The following is a 27,871-nucleotide window of genomic DNA, read 5'->3' as shown; positions in this document are numbered from 1 at the left end:
GCTCCTTGGTATTTACCCATAAGGAGTTGAAAACTTATGCTCACACAAAGACCTGAACACAAATGTTTATAGAAGCTTTATTCATAATTGCCAAAACTTGAAGGCAGCCAAGAAGTCTTTCAGTAGGTGAATGAATAAAAAACTGGTACATCCAGACAATGAAATATTATTCATTAATAAAAAGAAAGGAGTTCTCACTCAGAAAACTATAGAGTACTCACAAAAGAAATTGAGGAAGACACAAAGAAACGGAAAAACATCCATGCTTATGGATTGGAAGAACAAATATTGTTAAAATGTCTATGCTACTTAGAGCGATCTACACATTCAATTCAATCCCTATCAAAATCCCAGCAACTTTTTTCACAGAACTGGAACAAATAATCCTAAAATTTGTATGGAACCAGAAAACACCCTGGACAGCCCAAGGAATGTTGAAAAAGAAAACCAAAACTGGTGGCATCACAATTCTGGACTTCATGCTCTATTACAAAGCTGTCATCATCAAGACAGGCACAAAAACAGATACACAGATCAATGGAACAGAATAGAGAACCCAGAATTGGACCCTCAACTCTATGGTCAACTCATTTTTGACAAAGCAGGAAAGAATATCCAATGGAAAAAAGTCTCTTCAGCAAATGGTATTGGGAAAATTGGACAGCCACATGCAGAAGAATGAAACTGGATCATTTCCTTATACCACACACAAAAATAGACTTAAAATAGATGAAAGACCTCAGTACGAGACAGGAATCCACCAAAATCCTGGAGGAGAACACAGGCAGCAACCTCTTTGACCTCAGCAGCAGCAACCTTCCTAGACATGTCTCTAAAGGCAAGGGAAACAAAGGCAAAAATGAATTTTTGGGACTTCATCAAGAAAAAAGTTTTGCACCACAAAGCAAACAGTCAACAAAACCAAAAGATACCCAACAGAATGGAAGAAGATATTTGCAAATGACATATCAGATAAAGAGCTAGTACCCAAAATTTACAAAGAACGTAGCAAATTTAACACCCAAAGAACAAATAATCCAGTCAAGAAATGGGCAGAAGACATGAACAGACATTTCTGCAAAGAAGACATCCAAAGGGCCAACAGACACATGAAAAAGTGTTCAACATCAGCATCAGGGAAATACAAATCAAAACCACAATGAGATACCACCTCACACCAGTGAGAATGGCTAAAATTATCAATTCAGGAAATAACAGATGTTGGCGAGGATGCAAGGAAAGGAGAACTCTCATCCACTGTCAGTGGCAATGCAAGCTGGTGCAGCCACGCTGGAAAACAGTATAGAGGCTCCTCAAAAAGGTGAAAATAGAGCTACCCTACGACCCATCAATTGCACTACTGGGTGTTTACCCCAAAGATACAAATGTAGTGATCTGAAGGGGCATATGCACCCCAGTGTTTATAGTAGCAATGTCCACAATAGCCAAACTGTGGAAACAGCCCAGATGTCCATTGACAGATGAATGTATAAAAAGATAAGGTATACACATACACACACAATGGAATATTATGCAGCCATCAAGAAAAGAAATCTTGCCATTTCCAACAATGTGTATGGAACTAGAGGGTATTATGTAAGCAAAAGAAGTCAATCAGAGAAAGACAATTATCATATGATCTCACTGATATGTGGAATTTAAGAAACAAGGCAGAGGATCATAGGGGAAGAGAGGGAAAAAGTGAAACAAGATGAAACCAGAGAGGGAGACAAACCATAAGAGACTCTTAATCATAGGAAACAAACTGAGGGTTGCTGGAGGGGAGAGGGGTGGAGGGATGGGGTAAATGGGTGATGGACATTGGGGAGGATACGTGTTGTAATGAGCACTGGGTATTATATAAGACTAAAGAATCACAGACCTGTACCTCTGAAATCAATAATACATTATAGGTTAATTAATTGAATTTAAATTTTTTTTAATTTTTAAAAAGATTTTATTTATTTATTTGACAGAGAGAGAGAGATATCACAAGTAGTCAGAGAGGCAGGCAGAGAGAGGGGGAAGCAGGCTCCCTGCTGAGCAGAGAGCCCGATGCGGGCGTCAATCCCAGGACTCTGAGACCATGACCCGAGCCAAAGGCAGAGGTTTAACCCATTGTGCCACCCAGGTGCCCCTGAATTTAAATTTAAAAAATAATAAATAGTAGATCTTTAAAAAAAAGAAAAAGAAGGAAAAGAACTGAGCTCTCACGCTACAGAAGACATGGAGGAAACTTAAAAGCATATTGCTAAGTGAAAGAAGCCAGTCTCAAAAAGCGACATGCTGTATGATTCCATGGAGACAGGAAAATGATTAGTGGTTGCCAGGCATCAGAGCCAGGGCCTGAGAGATGGGGAAATCAATAGGTGGAGCACGGAGGATTTTTAGAGCAGTGAAATTATGATTCTGTAGAGTACAGTAATGGTAAATATATGGCATACATTTGTCAAAACTCAGAATATACAACACAAAGAGTGAACTGGGATTTTAGTTAATAATGTTGTATTAGTATTGGCTGGCTCATCAGTTGTAACAAATGGATCACACCAGTGCAAGATGTTAATAATAGGGTGTATTATGGAGGGACAGCGTGGGGTGTTTGGAGGTTCTCTCTACTTCTTACTCAGTTTTTTTTATGTAAACCTAATACTGGTAAAAGAAAGAGTCTATTAAGTTTTTTAAAATCCCCTTTAAGTGTTTTTAGTGGGATTTCAGAAAGAAGTAGATGAAATGTGTGTACTCAATTGCTGTGTTATATAGAAAGTTCTAGAAATAGTGGAAATACTTTTTCTCTTAAGATTAGTATAAATAATAGGGGCACCTGGGTGGCTCAGTTGGTTGGGTAACTGCCTCCAGTTCAGGTCATTGGTCCCACATCGGGCTCCTCTTGCTCTTTGGGGAGACTGCTTCTCCCTCTCCCTCTGCCTGCCATCCCCCCTGCTCGTGCTCTTTTTCTGTCAAATTAATAAATAAAATCTTATTTAAAAATAAATAGGGGCGCCCGGGTGGCTCAGTGGGTTAAGCCTCTGCCTTCGGCTCGGGTCATGATCTCAGGATCCTGGGATCAAGCCCCGCATCCGGCTCTCTGCTCAGCAGGGAGCCTGCTTCCCCTTCTCTCTCTCTGCCTGCCTCTCTGCCTATTTGTGATCTCACTCTCTGTCAAATAAATAAATAAAATCTTAAAAAAAAAATAAAAATAAAAACCATTTCCCATCTTTAAAAATAAATAAATAATTTTTAAGAAGATACAGTATATTTAGTATAGATAATAGAGAAACTAAACAACTTGCTTTAGGTTTGTATTCACACATTAATAATCTAGCATCAAATTTTATAGATAACTTCTTGTCATTAAGTAACTTTAAAATCAGTTTGGATACTTTAATGATTATTTGAGCAGTTGCTCTGAATAATATAATTCTTAACTCATCAAAAGAATTAGCACAGAAGTGATTCTGCCTTTTAGTGCAATATTTTATTGTTACTGAGTGTAATGTACCATTTTAAATCTTCCCATACAAATGAATAGCTATTTTTTCTTCTAGAGAATATAACCAATTTTTTAGCCAACAGATATTCTAAGGATCATGACAGCAACCATTGATATAGTGAAAAATAACATTTAAAAAAAATAGCATGGGGACGCCTGGGTGGCTCAGTGGGTTAAGCCTCTGCCTTTGACTCAGGTCATGATCTCAGGATTCTGGGATCGAGCCCCGTATTGGGCTCTCTGCTTGGCAGGGAGCCTACTTCCTCCTCTTTCTCTCTGCCTGCCTCTCTGCCTACCTGTGATCTCTGTCTGTCAAATAAATAAATAAAATCTTAAAAAAAAAAAAGAATAGTATGATAAAATAACATAGAGGACAAATTAAAAGTTAATATGAATATTAAGTGATTTGTTTATCTTTCTGTTTCTACCTTTGCTGGCTTTTAGGCTGGAGAAATTCCTCCTGTGTAGGAGTCTGTCCTACAGACTGTGTACAGACTGAACTCTGTGTAGTTTCATTCCAATTAAATTTCCCTAGGCCATATCTCTTCCTACCATAACCCATCTTACATTCCAACTTAAGATTATTTCCAATTTATATTACAACTTTTATTTGTGGTAAAATACACATAACATAAAATTTACCATCTTAACCATTTTTAACTGTATAGCTAAGTAGTATTAAGTATATTTGTACAACAATCTCAAGAAATTTTTCATCTTGCAAAACTAAAACTCTGTACCCATTAAACAACTCCCCATTCCCCTGTCCTCCCAACCCCTGGCAACTGCCACTCTAGTTTTTGTTTCTATGAGTTTGAATACTCTAGATACTTCATATAAGTTAACTCATACAATATTTCTCCTTTAGTGACTGCCTGGCTTGTTTCACTTACCATAATGTCTTCAAAGTTCATCCATGTTGTAGCATGTGTCAGAATTTCCCTCCTTTTTAAGGCTGCATAATATTCAGTTCTTTGTATAGTACCACAATTTGTTTATCCATTCCATCAGTGGACATTTAGGTAGTTTTTTACCTTTTTTTTTAGAGGGGCCAGAGAGGGAGAGAGAGAATTTTAAACAAATTTCGCACCCTGCACAGAAGAACAAAACAAAAGCAAATAGCTCAAATTGCTTATGACTTGCTATCTAAAGATTTTTTTCAGGGATGGCTGGGTGTCTCAGTTGGTTGAGTGGCTGCCTTCTGCTCAGGTCATCACCCCAGGGTCCTGGAGTCAAGTCCCACATTGGGCTCTTGCTCACCCTCTGCCTGTTCTGCCTGCTGCCCCCCCGCTTGTGCTCTCTCTCTCTCTCTCTCTCACTCTCTGACAATTGATAAATAAAATCTTAAAAAAAAATTAAATAAAATAAAATGTTTTTTTCTGACTAAGATGGGCTTCAGACTATTCCCAGATCTTATTTTATGTTGTGACTATTTTCTAGAATTTCTTGGCCTTTTGGCCATTTCCCTAGAACTTCGAAGGCATATAAAACATGGATAGACTGGTGGCTAGCCTTTCAGGTAGCTAGGTGACTAATTCAAGTGGGAGGGCAGGTGACTAAATAGGTGAGTTGATAAGTGTGAGGTAGATGTGTTTATAACCCGTTTTAAAGCATGACTCTACCTGGGTAAGTGTGCCTCGAGGTGGAGAGACCTCCCTTGCAGTCCTGCTTTGCTCCTACCACCTTGCCTCCTTTAGACAAGAACTTCATAGTAGTTATTACAGTCCTTTCTTTATAGGACCACTTTTTGTAACTGGTAATTATATTAATTGTTGAATTTCTGCCTTCCCCATTGGACAGTAGGTCCAATGAGGATATAGACTATTTTTTTTCTATTTCCACTGTATCTCCAATGTCAGTGTCTCACTGTAGCTGGCATATAACAGGTGCTCAATAAATGTTCACTTAAGAAAGGATAGATTGACCAGAGCTGAAATGACGATGAATATTTGCCATACTAATATGGTAAATTGAAATACTCGAAATCTTAAAGGGCTTAGACAAGTGGCAAAAGAAAGGTGTGCAGGCTTCAAGGCCGGCACACTAGTATCCATGTAAACTGCGTATCTTTGGCAGGTGCTGCAGGTGCCCATGACAGTGTGTCAAGGCAGCAAAATCTCTCCTCAGAAAGAAGAAAAAATAAAAAGATCTGTACCTGGTCAGTGGCAGTTTGTCAGTTTCTAGCCAACCATGAAAAACACTGCTAAGAATTTTATCTTTTTTCCTTTTTGAAAAACGCATATGTTCACTGTTAGAACACAGAAGCGTATGTATGTTATTCACTTATTTTTGACTTTTTAAACTCATCTCGGCAAAAACTTTGACCAAAACAGAAAACAGCACCCAGTAAATTGCTTTCTAAAATTTGTTTAGTGTACTTGTAAAGAAAGTTACCAAATTCCTAAAGGTGACTTTTGAAGTCTGGATTGTTCTCAGTGGAGCATTAACAAATAACAGTCATAGAGCTGAAGATTTCTTAAGTCTTTTTCTACTATGACTCAGTGGATGATTTAATCACATAATGTTACCCAGGCCCTAAAAAATAAGTTTCAGAGTTTCATAAAAAGTCATATTCGTCAATTATTTTCTCTTTTCTTTATTCCACTTGGTGGAAATTTCAGTTCACTATTTGGCAGTCACATTTATTTACCTAGCAATACCTTATACCCGAATTTTCTAAGTAGTAAAAAAGTATCAGTTCCTTCTTTACAATGTGCCTATGACATTCAACAAGCATGCTTTCCATTTCTTTGACATGGAAATTAAAGCAAAGTGAGGCGTTTTACTATAGACCATACAATAGGTACCTTCATTTTAGGTCATTACATTAACACACTGAAACAGCAGACCCCGCAGTTAGTCTTTCTGATGATTATCTTTCCATATGTGGTTTTCTCTGAAATTGGGCCCTAAGGAATTAAGAGAAAGTATCTCTATTCTGGAATGTGAAATTAAAATAGATTTCCAGTTATGTATGTTACACTCTGGCAAGTTTGATGGCTTCTGATCTAGCTTACTTTTTTTTTTTCTTTTTCCACACAGATTGATAGAACTACATTCTCCTGATAGCAGGAACACGTTGATCCTGCGCTGCAAGGATACAGCCACAGCACACTCCTGGTTCGTAGCTATCCACACCAACATAATGGCTCTCCTCCCACAGGTATTGGCTGAACTCAATGCCATGCTTGGTGCAACCAGTACAGCAGGAAGCAGCAAGGAGGTCAAGCATATTGCCTGGCTGGCAGAACAGGTAGGTTGAGAGGCAGGGCAAGGTCTCACTGGGTCACCATTCAGGTCCAAGGTGGTTCCCCCATTTCATATATCTATAATATTTATCATGCAGTCAGGTCCTGGATATCTAGCTTGCAGATCTTTTGTTTGTTGTTCTTGTGTTTCTCCTCCCTACCATTTAGTTATTTGTTGCTAATTATCACCTCCACCAGAAGAACTGAGTGTCACGATAATCATCATTACAACATAACTAAAAAGAGATTCCTATTACCATCTCTGTCCTTAATGACAGAGGATAATTTTCATGATTTTATAATAGGTTCAGCAAACATTTTCTGCAAAGGGCCAGATAGTGTCACAACTACTTGACAGTTGCACAACTACTTGGCAGTTGCAGCAAGAGAACAGTGGCAGACAGTATGAAAATGCAGAGATGTGGCTGTATTTCAATAAAACTTACTTTATAAAAACAGGTACTAGGCTGCATTTAGCCCATAGGTCATAGTTTTACAACCTCTGTTCTAGTCTGCTGTCAGTTTCAGGGACAGAAAGCTTACTCTCCTGTTCTGGGAAAAGTATAAAATATACAAAATATTTTACAAGACATTAGCCAAATGTATATTTGTCTTCCACAACTGAAAAATGAAAAGAGGAGAAACAAAACTTAAGTAGACATTGGGTGAAAGGAAAGGAAGAACTTAATGCAAGTTAGTTTGAATCCCATTTTGACAAAAGGGAAACCTTGAGTATATATGGTGTTATAGTACATCCTGTTTCTTTTGGGTATTCACTGTCAGCTACGGCACCAGGAGTTGAAAAAGGAAGACTGAACAAAGGGTTCCAGGATGAGTGTTCAAAGTTGTAGTTCTGGCTTCCACTGCTCTCAGATCTTCCTAAAGTTTCCTTCATCTCTTCGAATCCTACTTCCCTCATGTGTGTCCAAGGGGGCAGGGATTATGTCCGTATCAGCCTAGGAATATTTCGTTCTTTTGTTTTTGTTTTGTTTTAACTACGGTTTGTGAGGTCTAGTCCCCTACCCCCATCCCATGCCCCACCTCATGCCCTACCTCAACAGAGTTCTGATTTGATAGATCTGTAGTGGGGTCTAGCAGTCTTGTTTGGTAAGTCACCAGGAGGTTTTGTGGAGACCAACATTGGACTCCACTAATCTGTTTTTCCTTTTGAGCTCTGAAGTTTTATAAATGTTTCAAATAATAATTACAATAAATTAGAACACAGAATTAACACTGATAATTTCTAGGCAGTATAGTCAGGATAACTAAGCAGAGAAGAAACTAATGAGAATCATGGTTTAAGTACTTCTGACTTTGAAAGTTTTAGTATTTTAGTTATCATGTTACTAAATTTTTTAAAGTTTTTTTATTTTAGTTCCACCATAGTTAACATACAGTGTTATATTAATTTCGCTGTACGATAATGTGATTCAACAATTCTTATGTTACTCTTTGCTCATCATGTTAAGTCTACTCTTTAAACCCCATCACCTATTTCACCCATCCCGCTCTCCACCTCCTATCTGATAACTATCAGTTTTTTCTCTATAGTTAAAAGTCTGTTTCTTGGAAAATTAATAACTATTCTTCTTAAACTGTTTCAACAAATGGAAAAGGAAGGAAAACTTCCAAATTCACTCTATGAGACCAGCATTATTCTGATACCAAAACTAGATAAAGACACATAAAAAAGAGAACTATAGGCTAATATTCCTGATGACCATAGATGAAAAATTCTCAAAACAAAACAAAAAAAAATACTACCAAACCAAATTCAAAAATACATTAAAGGGGCGCCTGGATGGCTCAGTGGGTTAAAGCCTCTGCCTTCGGCTCAGGTCATGATCCCAGCGTCCTGGGATCGAGCCCCACATCGGGCTCTCTGCTCAGCAGGGAGCCTGCTTCTCTCCTCTCTCTCTCTGCCTGCCTCTCTGCCTACTTGTGATCTCTGTCTGTCAAATAAATAAATAAAATCTTTATAAAAAATACATTAAAAATAATTCATCTCAATCAAGTGGGATGTAGTCCTGGGTTACAAGCATGATTTGATTGACATCACATCAATAAGAGAATGGATAAGGACCATATGATCATTTCAGTAGATGCAGAAAAAGCCTTTGACAATGTATAGCATCCATTCATGATAAAATCTCTTGACAAAATAGGTTTAGAGGGAACGTACCTCAACGTATTAAAGACTGGATATGAAAGACCCACAGCAAACATCATACTCAAAGGATGACCACTCTGATCATTTTTACTTAGCATAGTACCAGAAATCCTACCCATAACAATCAGACAACTAAAAGAAATAAAAGAGATCTGAATTGGTAGGGAAGAAATAAAACTTTCAGTATTTGTGGATGACATGATATTCTATATAGAAGACCTAAAAGACTCCACCAAAAAACTGCTAGAACTGGTCAATGAATTCAGTAAAATCCACAGGATACAAAATTAGTGCACAGAAATCTGCTGCACTTCTATACACTAAAAATGAAGCAGCAGAAAGATAAATTAAGAAAAAAATCCCATTTACAAGTGCCTCCAAAATATTAAGATATCTAGGAATAAACCTAACCCAAGAGGTGAAAGCCCTGTACTCAGAAAACTATAAAACGCTGATGAGAGAGATTGAAGATGACAAAGAAATTGAAAGACATACCATGCTCATGGATTTGAAAAATAAATACTGTTAAAATGTCTATACTATCCAAAACATTTAGTGCAGTCCCTATCAAAATACCAACAGCATTTTTATAGAAGAACGAAGAATACCAAAATTTGTGTGGAACTGCAGTAGACCCCAGAGAGCCCAAGCAATCTTGAAAAAGAAAGGCAAAGCCAGAGGCATCATAATTCTCAACTTCAAAGTGTATTACAAAGCTGTAGTAATCAATACAGTATGGTACTGACTCAAACATAGACATAGATCAATGGAAGAGAATAGAAAATCCACATGTAAACCCACAATTACATGGTCAATTAATCTTCATAAAAGGAAAAAAATATAAAATGGGAAAAAGAATGTCTCTACAACAAATGGTGCTGGGAAAATTGGACAACTGTATGTAAAAGAATGAAACTGGACCACTTTTTTGCACCATACACAAAAATAAATTCAAAATTGATTAAAGACCTAAATGTGAGGGATGCCTGGGTGGCTCATTCAGTTAAGCAGCTGCCTTTGGCTCAGGTCATGATCCCAAGGTCCTGGGATCGAGTCCTGCATCAGGGACCCTGCTTCTCCCTCTGCCTGCCACTCGCCCTGTTTGTGTACACTCTCTCTCTCTCTCTCTCTCTCTCTCTCTGACAAATAAATAAATAAATAAATAAAATAAATCTTAAAAAAAAAAAAAGATCTAAATGTGAGACCTAAAACATCAAAGTTCTAGAAGAGAACACAGGCAGTACTTTCTTTCTTTTTTTTTTTTTTAATTTTATTTATTTATTTGACAGACAGAAATCACAAGTAGACAGAGAGGCAGACAGAGAGAGAGAGGAGGAAGCAGGCTTCCTGCTGAGCAGAGAGCCTGATGCGGGGCTCAATCCCAGGACCCTGAGATCATGACCTGAGCCGAAGACAGAGGCCTTAACCCACTGAGCCATCCAGGCACCGCTTCTTTGGGTATTCTTACCCAGTAGTTTGATTACTGGATTTTAGGGTAGTTCTATTTTCAGTTTTCTGTGGAAACTCCATACTACCTTCCATGCAGTTTGCATTCCTGCCAACAGTGTAAGAGGGTTCTTTTCTCTCCACATCCTTGCTAACACCTGTTGTGTCTTGTATTTTTTTATTGTAGCCATTCTGACAGGTTGATTTGTATTTTCCTGATGATGAGTGATATTGAGTGTCTTTTTGTGTCTATTGGCGATCTGGATGTCTTCTGTGTAGAAATGTTTGTTCACGTCTTCTGTCAAATTTTTAATTGGATTATTTGTTTTTTGGGTATTGAGTTGTATAAGTTCATTATTTTTAAATTTTTATATGCTACTTGAAAAACTCAACTGAGTGGTAATTGTGCTATGCTTTCAGCAATGTTAGAAATCCTTGTGATCTTAAAAGGTAATACATTTATTCACAGGGTTCACAGGTCAGAATAAAAAGTTAATAGGTGGAAAATCTTACTCTCCTTTTTGTCCCCCATGAACCCAGTTCCCACCCCTTTTCCCAAAAGGGGTAATCACTTTCACTCCTTTCTAGTGAATCTTTTGAGAGTTTATGCAAATAGAAGCAAATATGAACCCATATTCTTTTTCTCTTTTATAAAAGAAGACAGCATATTATGCATACTACTTTATACCTTGCTGTTTTCTTCATTAAACAATATATTCTGGAGATCTTTCTATATAAATGCAGAGAAAGCATTCTTTTTTTTTTTTTTTACAACTATATGTGTTTCTATTGTGTGGCCATGATTAAATAAGCACTCTTCCCAGTTTTGTTGTTACAATCTCTTGCCCTTATAAAGGATGGTATGGTGAATAATCTTGTAATTTGTCCTTTTACACATGTGCTATCCAAACTCTTTGGTTTCCAAGTTCAGGTAGACCAGGGAACCCATATTATCTGAATGTATTTGGTTCTTAAATTTGTGGGCGTGAGTAGTAAAACTTTGGTTAGTAAGGGATTTATCCAAAAATGTAACTGATATAGCAGTAACTATATTTGGATATTGAGAGTTTAGAGAGTAGGGGATATTTCTGTACCTGGAGGATAAGTCCCCAGAAGTACTGGGTCCAAGGGTGTGTTAGTTATATATCTCTATATGACAAATGACTCCAAAACTTAGTGGCCTTAAAATAACAAATATTTACCTCACATAGTTTTTGAAGATTAGAAATACGGCAGTGGTATAGCTGGGTGGGTCAGGCTTGGGATCCCTTGTGAAGTTGCAGTCAAGCTGTCCGCCAGGGGGCAGTCGTCGGAGGGGTTGACTGAGGTTGGGAGGTCCACTTCAAGCATGATTCATTCATAGGGCTGTTAGCAGGAGGCCTCAGTTTCCTGCCATGCAGGCCTTGGTACAGGGCTACCTGAGTGTTCTTAAGACATGGCTACTGGTTTTCCCCAGAGTGAATGATCTGAGAGAAAGAACAAGCTGAAGCCACAGTGCCTTTTATGACCTAGACTCTTCTGCCGTATTCTTTCCATTAGCAAGTTACTGAATCCATTCTACACCCAAGGGCTCCACCTCTTAAGAGTACTGTAAAGAATTTGTGGACATATTTTTAAAGAACCACAAAGGGTATATGCATTTGTAATTTTGTTGTTTTGTTTTGTTTTTTTAAAGATTTCTTTATTTGACAGAGAGAGACAGCGAGAGAGGGAGCACAAGCAGGGGTAGTGGGAGAGGACGAAGCAAGCTTTCTGCTGAGCAGGGAGCCTGAGGTGTGGCTCAATTCCAGGATCCTGGGACCACGACCCAAGCCGAAGGCAGACACCCAACAACTGAGCCACTCAGGCCCCCCGCATTTGTAATTTTGCTAAAAATTGCCAAATTGCCTTCCATCAGGGTTGAACTAATTTAGATTCCCACCAGCAATATGAGAGTTGTTAAACTTTTAAAGTGAAATTAGTTTGGTCTATGATACATAAAGACAAGTAAGAAGGAGAAGAACATAACCACCAGTTCATCACAATATGTCTTTTACGGACCATATTTATGTGGTGTTTCCTCCAATCAATTTTGAGCTCTTGCAAGATGGGAGCACATTTTTTCCCAAATCTTTACTGCCCACAGAGAACTTAGCCAAATGCTATGTGTATAGTAGATGCTCAGTAATTTTTTTGTGTATATTTATATACATACAAAAAGCAAGCAAACAAATCACTAATGGTAAAATATTGTCCAAGAACACAAGCTCAGGGTTGGGAAATAATACTAAGTAAAAAGGTTTAATCTCTTTAAAAAAATAGTACCACTGAACTAATTCAACATACTGTTTATAAAATACTCTTCATTTTTACTTTTTTGAAGTAGTTGTTTGGGTTACCCAAATCAGATATCACTGTTGGAATAAGGTGTTCAAGCAAGACTGAATACATTTTTCAGAGGTGTTATAAGTATTATAATGAGCTTATGTATCCGATTAAGTTTGAATTCTGTAAATGCTAAAGCCTTTTCTAACTATAAGATTAATTCTTTGAGTGTGAAGGTGGTTAAAATAATTTTAGATTATATAATCTATTCACTAGAGGTAAGCATTTCTTTTGGCATAAAGTGTATTTACTGAAAATCTTGCATATAAATGAAGTTGTTTCAGTTGTACTTAGAAAAGATAGATGTGGGGTACCGGGGTGGCTCAGTCCATTGAATGCCTGACTCTTGATTATGGCTCAGGTCATGATTTTACAGTCCTGGGCATTGGGCGTCAGACTCCATGATGTGGAATGGAACCTGTTTAGGATTCTCTGTCTGCCCCTCCCCCCATGCTGATTCTGACTTCATGCTTTCTCTTTTTCTAAAAAGAGAGGAAAAAAAAGTCATTTTGTGAAGATAAATTTAAGAAGGTTTTTTATTTAAATGATCGCTCCTTAATTTATCTTTTGTTATTTCACATTGTTTAAAAACTGAGTTTATTTAAAACAGCAGAAACCTATACTACAGATAATCGATAAACAATAGATAATCTCTTCTCTGCACAGGGACTTCTGTCTCTTCATTGATACTGATTTTTATGTGACTGATAGTTTACTTTTTATTGGTTATATTATTAAAAGAGAATTTTCTTTAAGTCCACCAAATGGGGGGGGACATATATTACCTATAAAACCAGTATTTGTAAGCAGTTGAATATTGATTAGAAAAGCCAAGACAGCCAAAGAAAGCTTTGTTTCCACAGTTCCTAATCTGTTCCTGATATTTCTCAAAACATGTAAGTACACTAAATGAGCATTAGTGGAATGGCTCATTTAGTTTTTGCTCTCTGTTTTTTATCACAATAACAGAATAACAGAAGTATATCATCTGTCAAAAGATTGATTTATCAGATTAGGATTTAGGGAATGAATAGTAACCATTAGCAGTTTTTCATCTTTAGTGTTATTCAACTCTATTTATCAAAAAATAAAATTTGGCGAAGGCTGTTGTTTGGCCAGGTATTATGCATGTGTGAGTGTTGAAACACAAGCAAACCAGAACCCTAACATTAGTATCTCTTTTTTCTCTGGCCAAAACCTTAATAGTGGAGCCCCAAGGCTGCTTGTACTGATACCACAACCAAAAATACATGCTATATATATAGCAGGAAGCATTTTGACTCTACTGAAAGCAAAGAGTATCCTTATAACTAAAGGCAAATAGACAAACAGAATGACTTAAATTGATGTTTCACTTTTCTGCAATGGTAAGTAGAAGAGGGAAAAGAAATTCTCTTAAGGCTTAAGGGGAGCCTGGGTGGCTCAGTGGGTTAAGCCTCTGCCTTCAGCTCAGGTCATGATCCCGGGATCCTGGGATCAAGCCCTGCGTCAGGCTCTCTCCTCAGCGGGGAGCCTGCTTCTCTCTCTCTCTCTGCCTCCCTCTCTGCCTACTTGTGATCTCTGTCTGTCAAATAAATAAATAAAATCTTAAAAAAAAAAAAAAAGACTAAGTCTCCAAGACTCTATAGACTCAAAAGGACCGAAGAATAAACACTTTCTAAAAATTGTTAGTTGAGGGGCGCCTGGGTGGCTCAGCGGGTTAAAGCCTCTGCCTTCGGCTCAGGTCATGATCCCAGGGTCCTGGGATCGAGCCCCACATCCGGCTCTCTGCTCAGCGGGGAGCCTGCTTCCCCTTCTCTCTCTGCCTGCCTCTCTGTCTACTCGTGATCTCTGTCAAATAAATAAATAAAATCTTAAAAAAAAAGTTGTTAGTTGAGGGGTGCCTGGGTGGCTCAGTAAGTTAGATCAGGTCATGATCTCAGGGTCCTGGAATCGAGACCTGCATGGGCCTCTCCGCACAGCAAGGAGCCTGCTTCTCCCTGTCCATCTGCCTGCCTCTCTGCCTACTTTTGATCTCTCTGTCAAATAAATAAATAAAATCTTTAAAAAACTTTTTTTAGTTGAGGGGCACCTGTGTGGCTCAGCAGGTAAAGCGGCTGCCTTCAGCTCAGGTCATGATTCCAGGGTCCTGGGATCGAGAGAGCCTGCTTCTCTCTCTCCCTCTGCCTGCTGCTCTGTTTACTTGTGCTCTCTATCTCTCTGTAATAAATAAATAAAATCTTTAAAAAAAATTGTTAGTTAAACAAAAAGTTCCCTATCTTGAAATTAGATATTGCTTCTATTGGTATTAGCAATTTTCCTTTATTGCCTGAAATATCTTCTCTGGGAAGAAATACATTTAACTTAGGTTTTCCAGATGCAACCTTCAAAATCTCTCTTATAACTTAAGGAAAAAATTCATTTTAAAAAGTCAGATTGCTGCAATGCCTAAGTGCCTCAGGCAGTTAAGCATCTGACTCTCGATTTTGGCTCAGGTCATGATCTCAGGGTTGTGAGGTTGAGCCCTGCATTGGGCTCTATGCTTGGCATGGAGCTTGCTTAGGATTCTCTTTCTCCCATTGCCTCTATCTCTCCCCTCCCCCTCCTCTCTCTTTACCTATCTTTAAGGGGAAAAAAAAAGTCAGGTTGCCATTTTAACCTCCTGGGAAGATAGGTTTTACATTATAGTAGTCCCCCTTATGCATGGAGGATATGTTTCAAGACCTCCAGTTGATGCCTGAAACCATATGTAGTACCGAATATCTATGATACTCGGTTTAGAATATTTAGAAATTCAATAGTTTATATATACTATGTTTTTTCCTATTCATACATACATATGATAAAATTTAATGTATTAAATTAGGCACAGTAAGAGATTAACAAGAGCTAATAATAAAATATACCTATTAGAGCAGTATACTATAATAAAAGTTATATGGATGTGGTCTCTTTTTCTCTTAAAATATTTTATTGTACTTTATATTAGTGATTTTTATGGTGATGTGAGATGAAGTGAGTTGAATGGCATAGTCACTGTGATAGAGCATTAGGCCATGACTGACCTTCTGTCCATATATCAGAAGGAGGATCATCTTCTTCAGGACCATGGTTGACAGTTGGTTACTGAAACCATGAAAAGCAAAACCATGGATAAGGGAAGACTGCCATGTCTTCCCTTTTGAAATATTATTCATAATAATCTCAGAGACAAAGATTTAGAAATCCCTTTGGGTTACCTCTGACCCAAAAATATAAGAATCCAAGAGAACCTTTTTGGAACTGATACCCTCCAGGTATTATAGAGTTACCCAGAGACTAAATATAGAATCTTAGAAAAACTTGGGTTCACTGATAAGAAAAGTAAAATTATTTCTATAGAACCTTGCTGGAATCTCAGAGTAAGGTCATATATTTTGTGCTTCCAGCACATAAAAGAACATAGGTAACTTGACTGGCTAGAATTCATTTCCAACTCCTGGAATCAGTTTGTGGCTCTAACTACAAGGGGAAAGTTCTGGTAGTAGATGTTATAACACAGAACCAAACCACTCAGTCCACTTTTCATCTTATAGATACATTCTTAAGGTGCTCTGACATGTTCAAATGACCTTCAGATGTCATTAAGGAAGAGAAAATAAGAAGTAGCTTTAAAGACAACTCTGTAAGAGACAAGTAGATTCATTTTGATTTCTCCTTGAAGCCATCAGTGATAGCTGAAGCATCTGTGTTTTTTTGTTTTTGTTTTAGGATTTGTGTAAAAATAACACTATTGTTAAGCATTCCCTGTTAGTTGTTTCATGGGGAGAAGTGTTTTGATATACCAGGGATTTTGTTCAGCATAGTCTTTTGCTTTATGGCTTTGGATTCTTGACAATATGGATAAATAGTGGTTATTTCCCTAAGTTTTTAAATCCTCACAGAGGTAACTGAGCTTTATGCGAGTAAATGCAATGGTACATTTGAAACAAAACATAAACTTCCTAAAGTATAATGGGGAACTCTGTAAAAACAGAGTCCTATTACTAGATCATGTCTCTAACTCACTCTGGGAGAGCTTTTCCAGCTGAAACAATCCACCTCACAGTGGAGAATCCTAGCCAGTGGAAAGGAACCTGATGGGATATTGCCTATTCTTCAAGCCTCTTAGGTTCAAGGAACAAAAGGGAGATCCACTATGTTAGACCATCACTGAAGGGACTTTTACAGCTACATAACATTATAGTTAGCTCTGCTTTCTGGATTTTACCATTGTAACAGGCAAAACTAGATGGTGGAAGACAACAATGGAGACCTGTCCTCATGGCTGTGACTGAGAAGGATTTGCTGCTTTATGACTGTATGCCGTGGACAAGGGATGCCTGGGCATCACCATGTCATAGCTACCCTCTTGTTGCCACAAGGTAAGTTTAAAGACAATAAAATAAAATAAAATAAAATAAAATAAAATAAAATAAAATAAAATAAAATAGCTGTCCTACTCTAAATCTACCGAAAAATTTTAAAGTGAATTCTATTATATTGGGTACCTGAAATAGCATTTAAGTAGTAGACATAGATGGTTGAGACAAAAACTTTTCTTTCATAACCTTATTGATTATTTTGCAGCTCCCGGCTCAGTAAATGTTTTCTGTCATTAGCATTTTTTAAGTTGTTGACATAGCTTCCTAGAACTGTTTGCTTCAAGTCTTGCTTAGTCATGAAGATAAATAGTAGGGTTTTTTTTTTTCCTTTACTTTATTGACTGTGACTAGAAAACCACTGAAATTGGGGTAACCTTTTGACTGTGTGATGAATTCACTTAAACCAGAATATAGTACTGTGGATAAACCACACAAATCAGCCAAAATATTCTTCAGTTCTCTTTCTAGCATAAGAGCACATAATTTTGATGCCAGCAAATAGACATTGATTTGACCTAAAGCAACAGGAAATTTCTAGCATGCCAGATGTGGAAAGTTGGAAGGGAAATAAATAGAGATATGTAGATTTGGGGGCCGAGGTGTCTTACAAGGTAACTAGAAACTAGTCTGAAACTAGAAAACATATTCACATTTAACTTCATTTGGGCTTAAAAAAAAAGTCCAGCTTTGAAGTAACTCAAAAACTATGCATTAAAAAGGAACTCCACAGAAAAGTATTTGGTATTTAAAAAAAAAAAAAAAAGCTACATGACGAGGCCATCTGGTATGTCCCCGGCGGAATGGTGTGGTGGGGGTAGAAGTGGTGATGAGGGTTCCTGCTTAGAGTAGACCAAGAGTCATTTGAGGAGGAGTATTCTCTAAATTACAGGAAGACTTTCACAGTGTGTAGGATTTCCTTCAACTTTCCAAGTTGTCTTACATATGTCATTCTTTTTATAGAAATATAATTTTCATATAACTTTTAGGAATTTCTCTGTAATTTAGAGCTGGAGCACCTAGATCACAGAATACAGATAAAGGATTTGTTGAACCTAAGAATTAAGGAGGTGCACCCTCTTTAATTCCTTGAGGACATAAGGATTCTACAGAAAGACTGAATTTAACCATCAGTTCTCTGGGTTGGTTTTGTTTTTTTCCCCTCTGGATTTTTTTTTTTTAATTCTCACTAAATTATAACTTCTTTGAGGTTAAGAACTATGACTGAGTCATCTCAGCACTTCCGTAAATCTTAATCAAATTCAATTCTATTACTTAAATTATAGTTTCTCAGTCATAGTTACATTAGGAGCATGACAGGAATCCTGTGAAAACGTGTGGACATATCTCAGTAGTTATGATTCCAACAATTAAATTTGTATCTCCCAAAGATTTAGAGTTTATGAATATGACTAAAAGATCTCTTAAGTTTCAGGGCGCCTGGGTGGCTCAGTGGGTTAGGGCCTCTGCCTTCGACTTAGGTCATGATCCCAGAGTCCTGGGATCAAGCCCCGCCATGGGGCTCTGCTCAGCGGGGAGCCTGCTTCCTCCTCTCTCTCTGCCTGCCTCTCTGCCAACTTGTGATCTCCATCTGTCAAATAAATAAATAAATACTTAAAAAAAAAATCTCGTAAGTTTTAATTTTATGAAAGAAGCCTATACTCTAGTTATGGTCATAGAATGCAAGGAGTAGCTTTATCCTTAGACATTTCCTTAATTGTGTGTCACTAGTGAGATGGAGCAGAAATCTGTGACATCCCATAGATGAGCCTTAGTTCAATACTAGAAAGTACAATCCTATAAACAAATCATTTCTGGCCATTGACTAGATGGGGTCTAGACTACCAAAGCCCTTTGGTACTAAAGAAGGAGATGGCATGGTTATGTGTTTACTATCAGTATACATTATTTTGCAAATAGGGAAAGATATAAATAAGACTTACGACTAAAACTTTAAAACTCCTAGGAGAAAATACAGGGGTATATCTTTGTGACCTTAGCTTAGGCCGACCTTCTTGGATAGTACACAAAAGCACAACAACAAGAGAAAAAAAATAAATAAATTGGACTTCATTAAAATTAAAAACTTTTATGCCTCAGATGTCACCATCAAAAAAGTGAAAAGACAACCCACAGAATGGGAGAAAATATTTGCAGATCATTTACCTAATTTGGAACTTGTATCTAGAAAATATAAAGAACTCTTACAGCTCAATAATAAAAAAGGTAAACTACCCAATTCAAAATAGAGAAAAAGATCTAAAAAAACATTTGTCTAAAGAAGATATGCAAATGGCCAATAAGCACAATGAAAAGATGCTCAACATAATTAGCCATGAAGGAAATGCAAATTGGAACTACAGTGAGATACCATTTCCCAACCACAAGGATGGCTATAATTAAAAAGACAGATAATAACAAGTGTAAACTAGGCTGTGGAGAAAATGGAACCCTCCTACACTGCTGATGGGAATGTAAAATGGTGCAGTTGATGTGGAAAATAGTCTGGCAGTTCCTCAAAAGGCTAAATATAGAGTCACCATACAACCTAGCAATTCCACTCCTAGGTTGTATACCCCAAAGACATGAAAACTTATGTCCACACAAAAACTTCTACATGAGGGGCGCCTGGGTGGCTCATTGGTTAAGCATCTGACTCTATCTCAGCTCAGGTCTTGATCTCAGGATCATGAGCTCAAGCCCATTGGGCTCAAGCCCAGTGTTGGGTTCCACACTGGGCATGGAGCTTACTTTGAAAAGAAAAGAAAAGAAAAGAAAAAACTTATATATGAATGTTCCCAATAGCATTATTCATAATAACCAAACAATGGAAACAACCCCAACTGTTCATCAATTGAGAAATAAATGTATATCCATACAATGAAATATTATTCAGCAATAAAAAAGAATATGTTCTTATACATTCTGCAGCATGGATGAAACTTGAAAACATACTAAGCAGGGCGCCTGGGTAGCTCAGTCATTAAGCATCTGCCTTTGGCTCAGGTCATGATCCCAGGGTCCTGGGATCAAGCACCACATAGGGCTCCTTGCTCAATGGGAAACCTCCTTCTCCCTTTCCCACTTCTCCTGCTTGTGTTCCCTCTCTCGCTGTGTCTCTCTCTGTCAAATAAATAAAGAAACTCTTAAAAAAAATAAAGAAAGAGAGAAAAAAAGGAAGGAAGGAAAGAAAGAAAACGTACTAAGTGAAAGTAGCCAGACATAAAAGACCATATATAGTATGATTTGGTTTATATAAAATGTCCAGAGTAGGTAAATCTATAGAAATAGAAAGTAGGTTCATTGCCAAGGATTGGGTTGGGGGGGGGGAGTGTTGGGAAAAATAGACAGTGATGTCTAATTGGGTATAGGACTTCTTTTTGGGGTAATAAGAGTGCGCTAAGAGGCGCCTGGGTGGCTCAGAGAGTTAAAGCCTCTGCCTTCGGCTCAGGTCATGATCCCAGGGGCCTGGGATCAAGCCCCGAATTGGGCTCTCTGCTCAGTGGGGAGCCTACTTCCCCCCTCCCCCGCCTGCCTCTCTGCCTACTTGTGATCTCTGTCAAATAAATAAATAAAATCTTTAAAAAAAAAAAAAAAAGAGTGTGCTAAAATTAAATGTGATGGTTGCAAAATTCTGTGTATATTAATATCCATTAATTTTATCTCAATAAAGCTGTTATAGGGGCACCTGGGTGGCTCAGTCGGTTAAGCCTCTGCCTTCAACTCGGGTGGTGATCTCAGGGTCCTGGGATCGAACCCTGCATCGGGCTCTCTGCTCAGCAGGGAGCCTGCTTCCTCCTTTCTCTGTCTGCCTCTCTGCCTACTTGTGATCTCTCTCTCTGTGTTAAATTTAAAAAAAAAAAATCTTAAAAAAAAAATAATAAAGCTGTTATAATTAAAACAACCCATCTCCCCCAAAACCTCAAAGATGTAATGGAAGAAATTAAGACCAATCCTTAATAAACTGCATTTGAGTCCCTATTTTGCCACTTAGAGTCGGTAATCAGCAGCATGTTTCTTAACCTTTCTCTGCTGTAGAATTTCAGTTTGTTCAGTGAATCCTAATGGTATAGGGTGGGTATGAGTATTAGATGAGTTAATATTTATAAAATGCTACAATGGTACCTAACACGTTGTATGTGCATAAGTGTTAGCTGCTTTAATTATAATTATTATTTATTATTTATTGAAAATCCATCAAAAAGGAATTCTGTGTAAAAAGTGTAATTGGCTTGATTTGGCCTTTGTTAAAAGAGGAACTTAGCTCTATCCAATAGTTTTTATAAATAGTGAATGTTTCATGTTAAATGTAAGGAATTCAAATGTATTATTTGGATCAACCTAGACCTGCAAATTGAACTTGGCCATAAATTAAATGGGTGGAGCCAATAGCTCTCTGAACATGTTGTTTTTTTTTTTTTTTAAGATTTTATATATTTATTTGACAGATCAAGAGCATAAGCAGGGGAAGGAGCAGAGGGAAAAGGAGAAGCAGGCTCCCCACTGAGCAGGGATCCCAATGTTGGGGGGCTTAATCCCAGGACCCTGGGATCATGACCTAAGCCAAAGGCAGTTGCTTAACCAACTGAGCCACCCAGGTGCCTCTGAACATGTTCTTTCTTAATAAGTTTAATTCAGGGGTGCCTGGGTGGCTCATTCAGATAAGCATCTACCTTCAGCTTGGGACATGATCCTGGGGTCCTGGGATCGAGCCACTCATTGGGCTCTCTACTCAGCGGGAAGCCTGCTTCTCCCTCTCTCTCTGCCTCTTCTGTTTGTTCTCTGTCTCATATCAATAAATAAAATCTTTAAAAAGGTAAATAAGTTTAATTCACTTTGCAACAAGGATTCTTTACTCCTTGTTCAGGAAGTACCAGTAGATTAGGAGCAAAGATGACAAGCAGATGAGAGGTTTATTTTTTTCCATGTGGCTTTGTCAGCGAGGTGGAATTGGTTGAACTCACTGCAAGATAGAACTAAGTGGGCCTTAATCATCCTTTGCCTCCCATAGCGGGTAGAGTTTGGCCACAGAGAGAAACCAAAGGATGGAACCAGACCAAGAGGTATCCCACAGAGAGCAGCAAGGCCAGAAAGTGGTGTCTATGTCTTTTTGGTGTGGGAGAAAGGGTTTGAGATTTATGAGTAATGAAAAAGGGCTGAATATTCACTTTCATTAATTCTACTCCTAATACTTTGGAACATGTTCTTATGAATAGATGAGGCAAAGAAAAAAAAAAGATCGTATAAACACATAGAGAAGGAAAAGAAATCAAGAACGTTGATTACCCACAAAAGTAGGTAGTCCCTAATAAAATGAGAGTTAATTATAGTTCGAAAATCAAAGAATGTTGTTAGAGTAATATAAATTAATATCATTTATTGGCTTGCACATTTACAGATTAGAAACCAAGATATGTGTGTGTGTACACTTCATAGTGGGTATTTTCACACTAGTGAGGAATTTGAGTAAAATATGATAAATGAAGATTTTTTTAAATTTTTTTTATTTTACATATTTAAGATTAAGCCCAGATACATGATACAGGTAGAAAAACACATTGGTTTTAAAGGTGCTGTGGATTTTGTAGGATGTACATTTTGTAGTCTTTTCCTATAAACTTTCTTTGGCTAGAGAAGAAGAAGATCCAAAGACAGTGTGGCTACTTTACAATATGGAAAATTGAGTGATGGTGTGCTTATAGGATTTAGGGGGCAAAAGCAGCTAAAACGCCTTTGCATGAGCTCATCTGGCCTCCCCACAAAAGGGGTCCTTTTGGCAGCGTGTTCTAACCGACTGCGGCCAGCCAGAGTCTAGCAGCTGGTTTGAATTAGATTTCCTTTGCCAAATATTTCATAATCAAAACCTGTAGGAAAAATTCTCCCAGACTTTATATTTTTAAATGTCTGACATGGGATTAGCAATCAAACTGAAATGGTAGGCTCCACCCTGTCACTTTGCCCATGCTCTGTCTTACTTGGATCATATGTGGAATAATTCTGAAACTTAACTTTTGCTGAGATAACTCATGTTTAATTGGCATGTTGGTTCTATAGGCATCTGCTCAGTGAGGCACTTTTCAAAGCATATTTTCATGAACCTCTGAGGATCCCCTTTTCAGGGGGTCTTTGAGTTTGAAACTATTTTCCTGGTAATCCTAAGATGCTATTTGCTTTTTTTCCCTGTTGACATTGGTACTGAGGGTTGGTAAAATTGCTGGTGCTTTAGCATGAATCAAGGTAGTTGATTCCATACCAAACTGTATGGACTTGCCAGATGTTGGGGGCAAGGGGATGTTGGTTGCCAGTTTAACCCGAAAATGTCTTTGTCAGAACGGTAAAAATTTAGTTTTATTTAATCAACCCTTGAGTATTCATCTTCTTAATATTCTGTAAGTTGAAGGGGGAAGTACTCACAAGCACTTTGGCTGTGTACTGAAGTATGCTGGTTGTTTCAAAGAAAACCACGTGTGTGGTTGACATGCTAGTTGAACTAGCTGTGATTTTTCATGGACCACCATTTTTCACTTGAAAAAACAACTTGTGGAGAAAAGCTGGGAAGAGTAGGAGGACCCTAAGCTCACCTCACCCCACAGAAACATACAGCTGGATAATACATCAGCTTAAATAATCCAGAAAATGACCCAAAGCCTGGCAGAACAAACACCACAGCTAAAGGCAGAGAAGACGTTGCATTGAAAGGGGGTAGGAGGGGCAGAGGCATGGTTGGGAAAGCTACATATTATTAAGCTAGATATATAGAGATTAGCCAAAAATGCAAAACACTGCCATTATTCACATTAATTTTTTAATGCCTTTCGTTGTACCGCTGTCTACAGTAGGAAGGGAGCCACCAGCACAGCCACAGGGCAAGAAAGAGACCGTCACATCAGGAAGCCTGCACAGGGAAGGCAAAACCCCAGGACATTTCGCTTTGAAAGGGAGAGGGGCTGAATTTCCTGAGTTGTTACAATGGTGGGGTGGGGGGAACTACTTAAAGCCTGAAATTTTAAAAATCAGTGGGCTCAGCTCTGGGAGGTCCCAAGAGCCTTAGGAAGCTGAGTCCCCACCCTTTAAAGAGACAGCACAAGAAACCATCCAAGGAGATCCAGTATAGAAGCAGCTATTTTATTTTATTGGTTTTAAAGAGTTCATTTACTTATTAAAGAGAGAAAGATCAGGAGTTGGGGGTTGGGGGATGGGTAGAAGGAGAAGCAGACTCCCTGCCAAGCAGGAACACCAATGTGGGACTCCATACCAGGACCCTGGGATCATGACCCGAGCCGAAGGCAGAGGCTTAATGGACTGCGCCACCCAGACACCCAAAGCAGCAGTTTAAAAAACAGCACACTGTGGGGCGCCTGGGTGGCTCAGTGGGTTAAGCCGCTGCCTTCAGCTTAGGTCATGATCTCCTGGGATTGAGTCCCGCATCGGGCTCTCTGTTCAGCAGGGAGCCTGCTTCCCTCTCTCTCTCTCTCTCTCTCTCTGACTGCCTCTCTGTCTACTTGTGCTCTCTCTCTGTCAAATAAATAAATAAAATCTAAAAAAAAAAAAAAAAACAAAACAGCACACTGTTGGGCACCTGGGAGCTCAGTCCATTAAGTGTCTGCCTTCAGCTCAGGTCATGTTCCCAGGGTCCTTGGATCGAGCCCTATGTGGGGTTCCTGCTCAGAAGGGAGTTTGCTTCTCCCTCTGCCTCTCCCCTGTTCCCCTCCAACCCTCCACCGTGGCTTATATTCACTCTCACTTTCTCTCTCAAATAAGTAAAATCTTAAAAAAAAATCACCGTCAGACAATGTTTTTCTTATAGAACTTTTGAAAACTTGGATGAGGATAGCCTCATCCAAGAGCAATAAATAAAATGGCTTGTTCTTAGCTTCATTGTAGGCCATGTACCTATAATATTTTTCTAAAAGTTTGCTGGTTCTATCCTTCACTCCTATTATGATAATTTAAGCAAAAGGACTTTTTTTTTTAAGGTTTTGTTTATTTGTCAGAGAGAGAGATTGAGCACAAGCAGGGGGAGCTGCAGGCAGAGGGAGAAGCAGGCTCCCTACTAAGCAGGGAGACGGATGTGGAACTCCATCCCAGGACCCTGGGATTATAACCTAAGCCACAGGCAGACGCTTAACTGACTGAGCCATCCAGGTGTCCCGAGAAAAAGGACTTCTAAGAGCAAATGGATGCTCCTTTACATTTCTTTTAGTTGTCAGAAAGCCACTATGGGTTCAGATAAAAGGCAACAGTGTGTCTTTCAAGAAAAAGGTATTTCTTCTCATCTACCATCCACCATCTATCATCTACTGGTTTAGCCAAGTTAATCACATTAAAAACCCTGGATATACACTAGAATTACCTGGTGGATAGCTTTAAAAAATTACTTAGGTCTCGCTCAAATCCTCAAGAATTCAGACTTAACTGGTCTAGGCAATCTTATTCTTATTAATAAAAACTTACCCAGATGGTTCAACTGGCTATACAGTTGAAAAGCACTAAACGAGTCGTCTGCCAACTTTCTGGTCTGAGGACCTTTATATACTCCTAAAAACTAATGAAAACACAAAAATGCTTTTGCTTTTATGGGTTATACTGATTGATATTGACTATAATTAGAAGTTAAAAGGGAGAAATTTAAAAAATTAATTTTAAAAATAAAAGTTAAAAACCTACATGTTTCAATATGAATAACTTATTTTTATTAAAATAATATTTTCTAAAACAAAAAAATTAATGTGAAGAGTGGCATTGTTTTGCATTTTTTTAAAGATTTTATTTACTTATTTGATAGAGGTCACAAGTAGGCAGAGAGGCAGGCAGAGAGAGGGGAGGGGAAAGCAGGCTCCCCACTGAGCAGAGAGCCCAGTGTGGGGCTCAATCCCAGGACTCTGGGATCATGACCTTAGCCGAAGGCAGAGGCTTAACCCACTGAGCCACCCAGGCACCCCTGTTTTGCATTTTTTGCTAATCTCTATGTATCTGGCTTAATAATAGATGATTTCTATCTCCTGTATTCTTTTTTTAAAATATTTATTTTATTTTACTTTCTTAAGATTTTATTTATTTATTTGACAGAGAGCAGGGGGACGGGGAGAAGGAAAAGCAGGCTCCCCACTGAGCAGGGAGCCTGATGTGGGGCTCAATCCCAGGACCCTAGGATCAGGACCTGAGCCAAAGCCAGATGCCCAACTGCCTGAGCCACCCAGGCACCTCTTATTTATTAATTTTGAAGAGCAAGAGAGAGAGTCAGGGGTGGGGAGCAGAGGGAGAAAGAGACAAGCAGACTCCTGGTTGAGTGTGGAGCCCAGTGCAGGGCTCAATCCCACAACCCTGAGTTCATGACCTGAACCAAAATCAAGAGTTGAGTCTGAAGCTCAGCTGACCATCTAGACACCCCTTCACTGTTACTCTTTTAGCAGCTTTACTGAGATAACTCATATACCATACAATTCACCCATTCAAAGTGTGGTATTTAGTAGTTTTTTTTACATTCACAGAGTTGTGTGACCATCACCATAATCAATATTAGGACAGTTTAATCACCATAAAAGGAAGTTCTTACCCATTGACAGTCGCTTCTCATTTCCCCCTCTGCCAGCCCTCACCAGGAATCTAATTCTGTCTCTATAGATTTGCCTATCCTGGACATTTCATATAAATGGAACCATATATAGCCTTTTATGTCTGGTTTCTTTCCCATAGCATATTGTCTTCAAGGTCGATCCATGTTGTAGCATGTGTCATAGCTTCATTTCTTTTTATGGCTGAATAATGTTCCATTGTATGGATAGACCACATTTATCAGTTGATGGCCATTTGGCCTATTTACACTTTTTGAGTCTTATGAATAATGCTTCTGTAATATTCATATACAAGTTTTTATGTGAACATATGTTGGTTTGGGGACATATATAGCTAGGAACAGAATTGCTGGGTCATATGGAGCTCTATATTTAACCTTTTTTGAGAAAGTACCAGGCTGTTTAGTACAGGCACGACATCATTTGAAATTCTTACCAGCAGGGTTTGAGTTTTCCATTTTCTCTACACCCTCATGGTTTTAAGTTGTATTTCCCTAACAGCTAATGATGTTGAGCATCTTTTCATGTACTTATTGGCCATTTGTATACTTCTTTGGAACAGTATCTATTTAAATCCTTGATTCTCTAATTGGGTTGCCTTTTTATTATTGAGTTGTAAGAGTTCTTTATATATTCTGTGGGCAAATACCTTATCAAATATACAATTTCTGTGAGTTGTCTTTTTACTTTCTTGACAGTGTCACTGGAAGCACAAAAGTTTTTAATTTTAATGAAGTCCAATTTATCAGTCTCCTCTTGCATTTTTGTGTCACAGCTAAAAAGGCTTTCCCTAATCCAAAGCCACAAAAATTTACTTCTGTGAGCTTTTCTAAAAGTTTTGTAGTTTTAGCTCTCACACTCATTCTTTTATCCATATAGGGTCAGTTTTTCTGTAGTGTGAAATAGTGGTCAAACATCACATCATTCTTTTGCTTGGGAATATTCAGTTATCACAGTACTATTTGTTAAATAGACTGTTCTTTCTCCATTGAAGTCTCTTTAATGGAAGAAACTTCATAACTGAGGGTGGAGTTTTTTGTGTGTTTTTTTTTTTTTTTCTGAACTGTCAATTTAATACCTTGGTGGTAAGTTTTGAAATCAGAATCCTCTAGTTTTGTTCTTTTTCAAAATTATTTTGGTGATTATGAGTTCCTTGAATTTTCATATGGATGTTAGGATTAGCTTGTCCATTTCTG

The 27,871-nt window shown here is 38.2% G+C and overlaps 1 protein-coding gene across 1 annotated transcript in view; it reads left to right on the top strand.

Moving 5' to 3' along the window:
- SNTB2 (syntrophin beta 2) overlaps positions 1 to 27,871 on the top strand; it is a 103,197-nt gene that overhangs the window by 57,653 nt on the left and 17,673 nt on the right. The window contains exons 3-4 of the mRNA XM_032854083.1: positions 6,536 to 6,746; positions 16,961 to 17,103. Of these exons, the coding sequence (XP_032709974.1) occupies positions 6,536 to 6,746; positions 16,961 to 17,103 (354 nt within the window). The remainder of the gene's footprint in view (positions 1 to 6,535; positions 6,747 to 16,960; positions 17,104 to 27,871) is intronic.

This window comes from Lontra canadensis, unplaced genomic scaffold, assembly GCF_010015895.1.
Source record: "Lontra canadensis isolate GAN:19392208 unplaced genomic scaffold, GSC_riverotter_1.0 scaffold8, whole genome shotgun sequence".
Lineage (NCBI taxonomy): Eukaryota > Metazoa > Chordata > Mammalia > Carnivora > Mustelidae > Lontra > Lontra canadensis.
The sequence above is the reverse complement of the archived record's forward strand: the minus strand, read 5'-3'. Positions and strand labels throughout refer to the sequence as shown.